Genomic DNA, 13,216 nt, shown 5'->3' on the forward strand with positions numbered 1-13,216 from the left:
AAATAATATAAATGCTACACAAACTCACCAATTTATCAATAAATATTCACCTTATTCCATAAAAACTGCTTTACCTGCGTTTTAAAAATCCTTCGAGATGATAGGAGTTTTGTAGTAGTAGGCAAACTATTGATGACTATATGATACCAGTGTAGAAAAAGGAATTTTTAGTTGCATTAGTAGCTCTAAGAACTATGCATGAGCGAATGCTGGCCCTAGTATTATGACTATGCTGCATGCGGACCATAGTTACATTAGAGCATAAATAATTAGGGGCATGACCATTAACAATGTTAAACATATGGTTCAGCTTAAGTTGTTCTACTCTTAGATGTACAGGTAGTAGACCAGCTCTTGTAAACTCCTCCCTACCTATGTGAGTACGGTGGGGTGCTTTTAATAGGTACCGAATAACATTGTTTTGCAGCACTTGGAATTTGTTTTTAAGTTTTACTGTCAACCCAGAAAACCATGCAGAACAAGCAAAATCTACCTGGCATTGAATCAAAGTTAATACCAATAATTTTTTTACAGAGAAATCAAAAAGTTTTGTCTTACGATATAAAAACTTCAACTTACAGGCACATTTAGCTAAAACCTTGGCTGCAATGGATTCACCTGTAAGTGATTGATCCAATGCTAAACCCAAATATGTGACACTGGATTTGTATACAATTTCAGACCCATTACACATCACCTTTAAAGTATTTAATTTTGCCAACTTCCTTTTTGTACCAAACAGGATTGATTCAGTCTTGCCCAGATGCATAGAGAGCTTATTGTCTACCAGCCACTGATTGACAGACTCTAGCTCTATACCAAGAGTATTTTCAATGTCTTTTGCATTACACCCTGGGACGAGTAAAGCAGAATCATCAGCATACAATAGCAACTTGCACCGAACCACAGCTGATAAGTCATTTATATATACTAAAAATAACAGGGGCCCCAGGATCGAACCTTGGGGCACCCCGCACGTTATGCTCTGTGAATCAGAGAGGGTCCCCTCAACATCACAGACTTGAGTCCTATCTGTTAGGTAAGAAGTGAACCATGTGAGTGCAGAGTTACTAAAACCCATGCACTGTAATTTAGAAATCAAAATCTTGTGGTTGACAGTATCGAATGCTTTCTGCAGGTCAAGTAATAACATGCCAACATAATTCCCTTGTTCAAAGTTCTGACGCACATAGTCGAAAAGGTGGATGAGACATGTGTTTGTCGAATATGCAGCTCGAAAGCCAGATTGGAGCTCATATAATAGATCAAGCCTGATGAGATACTCCTCCACCTGTTCGTACACCAAACGTTGACAAGATTGATACTGGCCTATAATTTCCAACGTCAGCTCTACTATTTTTCTTAAAAACCGGAACCACGTCTTATGGAAAGATTTATGATATGGGTAAGAATCTTATATGTAACCCCAGCACTATCTCTTAAAAACCTGGAGGAGATAAGGTCCAAGCCAGAGGCCTTATTCACTGACAGGGTCAAGAGACTCGTTCTTACTTTATCCTCTGAGACAGGACTAATTGCAAATGCATCTACAGAGACCTTTTTACTTCTATAAAAGGAATTAACAAAATCTATGCCAAATTTTTTCCAGAAGCACCAGGCAATTTACTGACCAAACTGGCAGCAATGGTTGTAAAATAATGGTTAAAATGGCAGGCAATTCGGCACTTATCAAAACACATCTCATCTTCAATAATAAGCCCCGCTTTCCCAGACTTAGATTTTGCTTTTGCTGTTGATCCCAATCATTAAGAATTTTCCACAGTTTTTTAGGCTGTTTTGCATTTGCAGCAATAGAATCCGTATAAAATACAGACTTCGCTTGCCGTACCTTGTAACTTACTTGATTTCTAAGATAAGCATAAGAGTTATAGTCCGCTAGGAGTTTAGACTTTTTAAACTTTATGAACCATCTATTACGTTGTCTGATCATATCAACAATTTCAGATGTCATCCAACATGCACTTCCATGCTTAATTCTTGATTCCCTCATTGGAGCGACTTCATCAAGAGCTGCTATAAAACGCTGCTTAAACAAATCCCAAGCCTTATCAACATCAATACATTCAAGCACATCAGACCAGTCACTCTCAGCCAGCCTTTGATTAAACACTTCAGCAGAGTACTGTTTGGTACATCTGTATTTGATAGAACAGTGCTTATTTATTGGCTGAGATTTCATTTTCTTGCGTGTGCAAAAAACTGCATTATGATCACTAAAAGCCACATCCAACACACCTGATTGATTTATCATTCCACTGTCCGATACCAAAATTAAGTCAAGAAGGGACTGGCTATAAATAGACAACCTAGTAGGCTCAGTAATTAATTGCTGTAAACCAGACACCCTGCAAAGACATGAGAGATTCTTTTAAGCTACTTCGTGGCAATAATAGATTTGTATTAAAATCACCCATGATGATGCATTCTTTTTCTAGGCATACATTGCTTTTACAACAGACAGATTCAAGGAGTTCATAAAAGTCTGTTTGCTTAGGTGGGCGGTAACATACACCAACAATAATCGGTTTGGTTTTAGGAAGAATTAATTCCACCCAGGCTGCCTCCAAGCCATCCACCTGTAGATCGTGGCGCGGCACACTCCTCCTCCGTGTCTGTTGCAATCGCGTCGGTAGATGTAATAACCTGTAAGCCCAACTTCACAATCTTCAATGGAACAGTCTAGCCAGGTCTCCGATATAGCGATCACAGCAGCCTTAGACGTAGATGCGAGGTGTCCAATTTCATCCAGTTTGGGTAGAAGACTCCTTGCATTAACGTGAATAAAAAACGTCACACAAGTCACAGACAACTGCTTTGGCGTTTGCTCTTACCACCTTTCCGCAATTAGGGCAGCTGGTGTTAGGCTTCTTTTGCCGGTATTCCGCTGTTTCCGAGTTGGTGGGGCCCGGACAGTGATGGATATCTCCCGAAAGCAATAGCCAAATTGATAGTATTTTGCCAAAGGCATCGGGCTGCTGGGTTCCTCCGGAACCTGCTTTGCAGGCGGCTTTAGACTGCCAGGTGATCAAGGCAACACTGCCGTATCCACAAAGTTTGTCAGCATTAACTGACAGACGACAGTTTTTGTCCAAACGCTCCATTTTCAGCTGTATAAAGGCATTATATTCAAAGCCCTCTGAGGATATATTTAAAACAGTGACCAGAGTCAGGTCAGGGTCAGGTTGGCAGGTCTTTATTCCAAATTTTCAGTTTTTACGTATATTGTGTTAGATTTTATTAATTTCTGTCCGTGTTTTCTGATCTGCCTAATTTAGTTTGCCATTTGCTGTTAGTGCAAACTCAACACTTCCTCATCAGAATAGCATCAAACTTTACTAAACAAGTGTGGCTGGACATGGCAAAAGACATTGTGCACATGAAAATGTGCAAAGCAACAAATATAATATTATTCAACATATAGCCTGGCTTTTTACAGAAAATATTCAGATGTAACCCCCTCTGTAATCATGAACATTTTCATAGGTAACTGTAATTCAATTAACATTTTTTTTTTTTCACCATAACAGATTACAGTTGCCTTTATTTTGTAATTAAATTACATAACACCGTTCCATGTAACTAGTACAGTAACTCCCCAACACTGCACATAGAACTATTGTCATACTCGCCAATCCGCTGCTCTTTCTAACAGAAATAATGTTTTCATTCAAACCTGTCCGTTCTACTTAGCAGATTTTTTTAATCAGTGATAAGCTACTGTCATTTAAAGTGAACGACTCTTGCAGCATTAAAAGCCTCCCAGGAAAAGGGAGGTATCATGTACTTTAAGCCACAGCAAGGCTTTTACCCTAAAGCATCTATATCGGAAGTGATGCATTTTATTAACAGCATCATCCTATCAACGATCGAAAAATCTGCACAATGGAACAGATCGGAAGTCATTAAGAAATGAAAACCCAACAATTCCTGCACTCTGATTTCCAGTTAAAGACTTGCAGTGGCTTGAAGGACATGTTGCCTCCCTTTTCTGGTATGCTTTGAATGTGAAACTTCTGCAGAAAGCATTGACTTTGATTGACAGTAGCTTAACACAGATTAAAACATGTAAAACATGCGCAGGAATTGTTTTATTGACAGTAGACACTGAACAAAATAACCGCAAAGTGGAAGTGATTGAAATCAAAAAGTGACTCAAAACAGTATTTCTGTTAAAAAGAGGAACTGAGAGCAGCAGGGTGGTGAGTACAGCGTAACTCTGTTGTTGTACTGATGGAATTAATGCTGTTGAAATAAATATACGTTGACTTTTAACACTTAATCCATTGTAGTACATGTAATTCCAACCGGGCCTGTACTATACTTTAATTTAGTTTTTGCTGTAAGTTCAGCGTCCTTAAGTCAATAAACACACTGTATTTGTGTTACCTAACAAAAAGCAGAAATACAAAGGCAACTTAAAAGTACTTGTTAATTCAATTCAGCACCAATTGATGTAATGAAAAAGAAAGTTTTGAAAGGGTTTTGAATAGAGCTCCTCCATTGCTCTTTAGACTGCCTTAAGCCTTGATGTACCAATTACCTTTTGTTCACAATAGAATATTTGAAGAGGGCTGAAGGGGTTCAAAGGAATCAGTTGCACTGCTGCAGAGCTCATAATCGTGTTGTCCATCAGGTTACAGGTTAGTGGTGATTAACTGGCTAATGAGGTACACGTCTGCTCCCAGCCTGGAGCCTCTGTGCTGCTCAGCAGGGTTAAGACTTATGTATAATGCACATACTGTTATTTTATTAAAAATGAAACACTGGCAGGTCAGTGTTGACTACCACAGTTTGAAGTCCCGTGTGTTTTTTGTTTTTTTAAAGATAACTTTTTTGGGCATTTTAGGCCTTTATTTATAGGACAGCTGAAGACATGAAAGGGGAGAGATAGAGGGGAACGACATGCAGCAAAGGGCCGCAGGTCGGAGTCAAACCCGCGGCCGCTGTGTTGAGGAGTAGACCTCTGTATATGGGCAGTGCGCCCCAGGTGAGCTATCCAGGTGCCCAAGTCCAGTGTGTTTTTAATAGGTGGTAACTCATGGGAAATTATGTCTTACACAAATGCCTTTTCAGTGTTTCAACCTCCCAGTCCTTAAAATTGTTTTACATTTCTTGACTCAACTGAATCTCTCACACTCTTCATTCTGCATCACTCCTTCTGCTCTCCCTCTCCTCTCCCCCCCATCAGGAGGCCTGTCTACAGGGCAACCTAATAGCCAACTGCCTGGAGCAGCTGTCAGACCCCCACCCCTTGCTCCGCCAGTGGGTGGCCATTTGCCTGGGCCGCATCTGGCAGAACTTTGAACCGGCGCGCTGGTGCGGAGTTCGGGACAGCGCCCACGAGAAGCTCTACACCCTGTTGTCAGATCCCATCCCTGAGGTGAGAGGTTAATACCAGAGTTCAGGTACTAGATGTTGTTGATCATTATCCAAGCCCTACATTGAAAAAACGGCAATTCAATAAGCCATAATATCTTGTTTTGATTAAATTACGCATAGTTATCCAAGATTATGCGTTTAGATTTTTGTTAGTAATCTTTTTCCTTCTTTTTTTTTTTTTTTTTTTAGCTAAAACTGTCCAGATAAAAGTAGATTGCTTGGTTGTTACACTCAGATCACAAACATCTGTTAATTATCTTTATTTTTTAATTTCTATTCTCTTGAACTGGTTTGTCACTTCCTCCACTCCAGTTGCCAACTTTTTGCCTAGTTTTAAGGTCAAATGTTTTATAATTGTTGCTGACCCCCATTTTCTTAGAGACGTTAGAAAAATGGGTGGACTTATTCTGCCCAGTTCTAAACTGGTTCAAAACCTACCTAAAGGACAGACAGTGCTTTGTGTCCATTGGAGGCTTCTCCTCAGACAGACTAGGTCTTGTGTGGAGTGCCCCAAGGTTTGATTCTTGGACCACTACTCAATCTCTATATACTCCCACTTGCGCTTCTTATACAGAAACAAATAATAAATTACCATAATTAATCGGATGATTCACAACTGTATATACCCCTTACTCCTGATGACCTCGATCCCATAGCCCTGACTCAGTGTATTGATGATATTATTCTTTGGATGTCAGAGAACGTCTTGCAATTGAACAAAGACAAAACAGATTAATTGTTCCGCCGTGAAAATGGGGCCCTTAAGTCTTTATTGACAGCTGTAGGTCCTGACTAGTAACACTAGTACACACAACTTGCTCAACACAAAACAAAAGCATATCTTGTATTCAAAACAAGACCAAAACTACATTCTAAAAACAATGAGAAAATGTCTATGAATTCTCTGGTATACACATATGTCCTGCAAGGCTTACCTGTTCAAATACACTAATAAGAGACCATTTTGTAAAACACACACACACACACACACACACGCGCGCAGCGGACCCACACAGGCCAAAACCGCTTGGACCCGCCGTATTAAAACACGGTCAGCATCTGACTGGGTCGTGTGTGGACCAGAGGGAAAGCGAGACAGAGTTTGCCCTGAAGTTCACCCAGACACTTGGTGCCCTCACTCATACACTGCACATATTTGCATGTATTCACACACACACACACGATCACACAAGGAACATCTGTTTCCACCAGTAACTTCCTCCTTCCCTTGGACAGCTGCTTTGGCCGTAGGGTTGAAACTGAGGTCTGCAGATACATCTGTCTGTGTGCACACAAAGCACTTGTACTTGTCCAGCTGCATTTCCAGGTTGTTCATTTATTTTACTTCAGGATCACATTTGTGTGTGTGTGTGTGTGTCTGGAGACTCAGACTGACTGATATAATTGACTGCATCAAATTGTAACGAAATGGAACAAAGCATTTCAATATTCTCCTCGGGTGTTAGATTGAGACAGCTCGCACGCTGCGGTATCAATAGTAGTAGATCCGACATTAAGCAGAGTTTAATTAAGTTTAAGGAAAGGTCTGAGGGGACACAACTAAGATGGCACTGTTGTTTAGTCATAGTTTGCAAGTCACTACAGTACACACACACAGGTTTTTGAGCACACACATTGTAATGATGCAGACATTGTCAACCTTAATGTCACTGAACAGAGAGAAAGGCAAACATTTTTTTTAAATGTGGCGGCAGGACATGTGCAGGAGTTCGAAACAATGTCATAAACACCTTTACAGTCAAACATAAAAACAACAGATACTACTTTTGTAAAGTTTATAATGTCAGTGATGCCCTAGTGGCCTAGAGTCCAGTCAGGGACTTTAATGGCTTGTTGTTTCCCATCTCTCTTCATCTATCAATAAAAGGCATTAAATTCCCCCAACATATATACTGAATATGTTGAGGTCCAACTGTCTAATCTGCATATGAAATGTGGGGAAAAAAAGGTTTGACACTTGACTGAGGTGAAAAAGTTGACATGTCACAAAAGAGAGGATGCGATAAAGGCTGACTATAAACCTTTGAAGGAACACTGCAGTATTCAGGTCATTGTGCTTGGCGCAGGCAGGGGTGTTGGGGGTGTACATAAGCTCAATGTGTCACTCTATCTATCACCATAGCGGCTGATAAAACAACACAGGGTACAGTTCATACAAATCATAAGACAAATATATTTTAAAGCAAATCACAAAACAATTACTTGCGAATCACTGATCAACATTTTGTCACTGAAAACCCATTTTAATAGAAAAATAAATTGTGCCACATGGGTGTCGATTGATCATTTGTCATGTTTGAGTGTGGGCATTATAAGCATAGGTACGTAAACATACATATAAAGGCTATGCAACAGAACACCATCACTAACTATGGCTTCCAAAAATACCATAGATTTAAATCAACACATTTCTGTGTAGATGGCAGAATTTGCCAAGGGCTGTAAGTAGACTGACTGAAGTTGGCACATTATAATGCTTTCCAGTATTATAGTTGTGTGTTTTAATTTGCTTTCAAGTCACAGTGCTTTTATGACTTTCTTTTATTCCGGTTCTTAGAAATGAAATTACAATATGTTCATCCGAAATGTCTTAGCTCATAATTTTAATTGGATCAAAGCAATCTATATCAAAGCAACATCTGTGTGCTGTGGAATCACTAAAGCTGCATCACAAGGTTAGGAAGTAGCTGTGGTGATGCATCTTCTAGCAAAAGAAAAAAGAGGTTTTCTGTCTCCACAACAAACCATCCACCCAAATATTTATTATTGTGCTGTGATTTGTTTTGTGTATTCAGTCCCTAATGGAATATTCCTTCTTTGTGACAGAAAGTTTGAATTAAACATCCAATGAAGCGAGCAGAGAAAGTAATGAGCTAAGTGAGAAAAAGCATCTCACTGGAGCTCACAGCACTGATCATCTCCACTGCATTTCATAGGAGAAGATTGAGACATAATTAACTCTAAAACTTTCAACCACAACTTTCCAACACCTGTCTGGAAAACTAATAGTTGGATTCCATAGCTAAGGGCTGACCACAAAGACTTCAGACTGTTAAAAAAGGCAGAGCTATGCATGGATGAAGGGAGATCAGACTGACCTATTCTGGATCAACGGAAGTACATTTCCAGGATAATTGCCTGCGTTATACTTATACATCCAGCGCATGAGTCCCTCACCTTCCGCTATCTGTGTGTAGCCCTTTTCAAGCTTTGTTCGCTACAGGAAACCACAACAAACTTCGATCTAGCAAGCTGCTCTGAAAACAGCAAGTTTTTAAGAAAAATTGGATTGTGCAACAAGGCAGGCCTGCTTGGTTCTTTTAGGGATGATTGGAAAGATTTACAAAGAATATTCTTGGGGCATTTACTCTCTAACTGGAACATTTTGGGACCGATTGTATCCAGATTTAAATAGTTCACGTTACTGTATTGTGTGAACAGTTAACTTCATTTAATATTGCATGTGGCGTTTTCTTTTGCGGGGTGTAAATGTTCCACCAAAACAAGTTTCCGGAGACTATTTAGCAGAGCCGCCGTCGCTGCGTCCGGAGCTTAGCGCCGTCCAAGAAGATTGTGATTGGTTTAAAGAAATGCAACTTCTCCTATCCCAGAATGTATCTGTGGATGTGGAGATAGGTCTGGCAATGCGGGACTAAGACTGACCAAACCAACCATATCAAAAAAGCATTAACCTTGTGTTTTTGAATTGTGTCAACAAGAGCTTTCTTGAACCAAGGGGAATTAAGTTGAAAGAGTTGTTGCGTTTTTGCCGCTTCAGGTGAGGTGTGCTGCTGTCTTTGCTCTGGGGACGTTTGTGGGAAACTCTGCTGAGAGGACGGACCACTCCACCACCATTGACCACAACTTGGCCATGATGCTGGCCCAGCTCATCAACGATGGCAGCCCTGTGGTCCGCAAGGTCTCTGCAACACCCACACACACAAAATACATACGGTTTGTCATATTATCATATGCAGGGTGCGATTTGTGAAAAAAACAGAGGGAGGGATGTTTTTTTGATCATGCACAACCAAATATAACATGCAAGAATGAAATCCCCTTCCCCCCCCCCCCCTCCTTTCAATACCATGGATAGAGCCACTCGGTCAGCCACGCCAAAGCACTTATTTATGAACTTCAATATCCAATGGAAAATAATCTTAAAATAAAATAGCACAACGTGGTGCTGACATAAAACACAGTGCTTTCAAGCCAGAGCAGAGTTCACTTTGAAAACAAAATACTTTCACCCAGGAAACGCTTGTTCGTTCCTCGGGAGTGTTTTAATCCAAACCTAAACTTACCAAGTCGTTTTGGTGCCTAAACCTAACTCTGTACATGTAATTACATTGCAGCGCTTTACTTAGTTTAAAATATTTCTATTTTAGGTATATAATATATGGTTTATTGGTGAAGTAACATTGATCCGAGTGATCATTATGTTTGACATTTTTTGTCCTTATACATTTGACAGGAGCTGGTAGTAGCACTGAGTCACCTGGTGGTGCAATATGAAAGCAACTTCTGTACAGTTGCCCTCCAGTTTATAGAAGAGGAAAAGAACTACACAGTGCCGTCACCAGCCAACACCGCAGGTACTGTGTATACACACACACACACACACACACACACACACACACACACACACACACAGACAGAAGTATACTTCCACACTTGTGTTTTTGGCATTTAGCTCTTAGTCAAGATAAATTACCTGTTTGTAGTAATTGGTGTAAATATTTGGAGTCACATTGCCTTCACAGTGTTTCTGTGACCATAGATCATTGTAGGAGAAATCCGCCAGAAATCTAATTTAAAGTCATCATTTGGTTTCATTGTGTTGCTCATTCTTTGCTTTGTCTTTTTAAAACTGACACTATTGAATTTTCCAAGATATCTACAAAAGAAATATCCCGACTCTCACACACAGACAAAGGAAAGTCAATATAGCACACAGAATACTTCTACCCTAAATTATTCAATGTGTGTGTTGTAAGAAGCTCAGAGATTTAAAGATTGCACCCCAGGAGTTCTGCAGATCAGGGCATGACCAAAGCATGTGAATCAGAGTAGCTGGAGACATTATTGTTTATTATTATTATTATTATTATTTTTTATTATGTTTACGTCTGTGACAAGTAGGATCTAAATCTGGATATATTTTTGGGTAATGTAGCTTTTGTTAAATGGAAATGTCTTATACGGCATGAGTCCATGTCTGCGACAGAGAGGAGTCTCATACTTGTTCAAGGATTGCTTTCCCAAGTCTCATTCAAACCTGATAACGCCAGATCTTGTTCCCAGTGCACTTTTAATATATCCATAGACTGGAGTTTCAACTCCTCAATGAATTTGTTAGAGACATCATACCCTTAGGCTGCGTGTTAAATGATGAGAAGTGTTGATAGGAGTATTTGGTAGCTTTTTTTTGTGAAAAGGTGCTGAACTGCTTTTTTATGATTAAATAAAAAAATAATTATTTAACTTTAACACAACGCACAAGATATACAATTTGCAACAAGAACATATTTCCACCCCCGCCCCCTTAGTCATTACCACCCACCCAGATGAAAATCTAGAAAACAGGACACAGTAACTACAGTATTCAAGAACATTCAACAAAAGTAATAACATAGACAAACTATAAACCAAATGAACATATGTATAAATGAGCTGAACTGCTTTTTGAAGAAAGTCCTTAGTTGTAAATATTGATAACAATGGCTGTGTAGTGAAATTTATTTAATTGCACATTTTTCAAAGATGCAAAAGCTCTATAAACAGGTTCTTGATAAACTGAATCAGATCTGTAAAAGGATGGCTGGACAATCAAAGGACTGTGTAGGCCATAATATTTTTCTAAATCTGTGACCAGATTTTGGATTGTCGAATGGGCTTCTGTAGGACTGTGTCACAACCAAGCTTGGGATGTTATCATTTGAATGACTCTTGACCCAGAAAATAACCTTTTGAATGTTAATTGCACAACAATAGCAAAGATTGGACATGGCCGTACCTCCTTCTTTCTTGTCTCTCCAGAAAACATATGTCAATGTGTGGCAGACAAATTGCTTTTTACAGGTCAAATTTGAAATGTTTTGAAAAACATGGACTATGATAATTTTAAATAAGGTTGATGCTTTCTGATGCTTTCTGCCATAGAGAGGGGAAGGGTTCATTCCAAATCTTTCCTACATTTATTCATTAACGAGGTTAGATTAGATTTAAGTAGGAGGTCATAGGATCTAGGGACCACCGCGCCAAGTAAGAACTAACTTTCCTGAAGGCAAATTTCAAAGATGGAATCTTTTGGGCAGCTGGGTTGACAGGATATAGTTCACTTTTCGCCAAATTTAGTTTATAGTTGGACAATTTCTCAAATTCATCGTGTTTAGCCAAAAAGGAAGGAACTGAAGATATGGAGTTTCAGACAAATAAGGGAAGGTCATCTTTGTGTAACGCTACATTGTGCAGTGAATTCCTGAAGTTATTCCTTCAAATGCACAGCTCTATGGCAATGAAATAGCAGGAAGCTTAATTAACAGACTGAATCATGACCGGGTAAGGGGGCAACCTCGTCTTTTACCCTCCTGAAGAAGGAAATACTGTACCTGGATTGGATTGTACATTGTTAGATAAATACATGCCAAAGGACCTGTGTACAACAATGAAAAGAAATTTGGGCTAAAGCTAAAATTCTCATGAGTTTTAAAAAGGAAACTACTCCATCTGGTCGAAAGCTTTTTCTGCATGTCAGGATATTACAACTCCTAGAGTGTCGTGTTAAAAGCTCAGTGTAAAATGTGTTAAAACGTTTTCAGGTATTGAAAATAGAGTGCCTTCCTTTGAACTAGGTAGGGCTGCACAATATACAAGTCTTTTTATGGTCATCACAAAATCAACTGGCGAAAGACACAGATTTTTTTTTTTTGTTAATAGAAAGACAGTATCAGTAGAAAAATGTAACTGTCATTCTTCTTTAGTGCTGCTTTTTGTGTGCAATTTAATGTTCAAATTGTTTAATAAAAGAATGTTGGAAATAATTTCCTTTCATTTGTTTTAAATTCAACAAGCAATTTACTGTATTTTATCAGAATACTGAAAGCAGCAGAACTGAGTACACTTTATCTGTTTATTTATCGCAAGTAATATTAGTAATAATATTCAACAATGTTATTGCATATTGTATACTTTCCTCATATCGTGCAACCCTACTTTGAACGAATCCAGTCTGATAATGGGGTGTTAATTATATTATATAACTCATTAGAACATTTGTTTTCACTTGTTTGGAATGATCCTGGCTCTGACCTTTACATCCTGCTGTGTTTGCGCCCAGAGCCTGGTAGCCTGACTCCAGTGAGGGACAGCCCGGCCATCCCACGCCTGCGATCGGTCAACTCCTACACTAACATCCGAGCTGCTACCACTGCCCGCAATCTGAACAAGAGCCTGCAGAACCTCAACCTCAATGAAGAGGGTAGGAGGGGGGGAGAGAGTGCTGGGAAATAGAGCGAGTGCGAAAATAAGGCAGATGAGAGAGAGATGAATAAGATGAAGCAGAAATGTAGATAAAATCGTAGGAGGACCGATTGAAGAAAAAGAAGAATGAAGAATTTAATCAGCTGAATGACAGAAATTTATCCGAGGAGAGACCATTAGCACATTTGATTAAGTTTGGACCGTGGATGTAACCATCCTTGGGCTTACTTGTTCATTCTATCATTACCATTCCTGAGACGGACTCAGTAAGCATTAAAGGTTAACTTAATTTTTTTTTCATCCTGGACCCTAT

General features: G+C 39.4%; 1 protein-coding gene across 4 annotated transcripts in view; it reads left to right on the top strand.

Moving 5' to 3' along the window:
- The window catches only part of rptor (regulatory associated protein of MTOR, complex 1), a 261,324-nt gene that overhangs the window by 187,830 nt on the left and 60,278 nt on the right, over window positions 1-13,216 (top strand). For all 4 annotated transcript variants that reach the window (XM_028566774.1, XM_028566789.1, XM_028566782.1 and 1 more), the window contains exons 17-20: window positions 5,210-5,401; window positions 9,200-9,340; window positions 9,896-10,016; window positions 12,761-12,901. In XM_028566774.1, coding sequence (XP_028422575.1) covers window positions 5,210-5,401; window positions 9,200-9,340; window positions 9,896-10,016; window positions 12,761-12,901 — 595 coding nt within the window. The remainder of the gene's footprint in view (window positions 1-5,209; window positions 5,402-9,199; window positions 9,341-9,895; window positions 10,017-12,760; window positions 12,902-13,216) is intronic.

Source organism: Perca flavescens, chromosome 2 (assembly GCF_004354835.1).
Source record: "Perca flavescens isolate YP-PL-M2 chromosome 2, PFLA_1.0, whole genome shotgun sequence".
NCBI classification, from domain to species: Eukaryota; Metazoa; Chordata; class Actinopteri; order Perciformes; family Percidae; genus Perca; species Perca flavescens.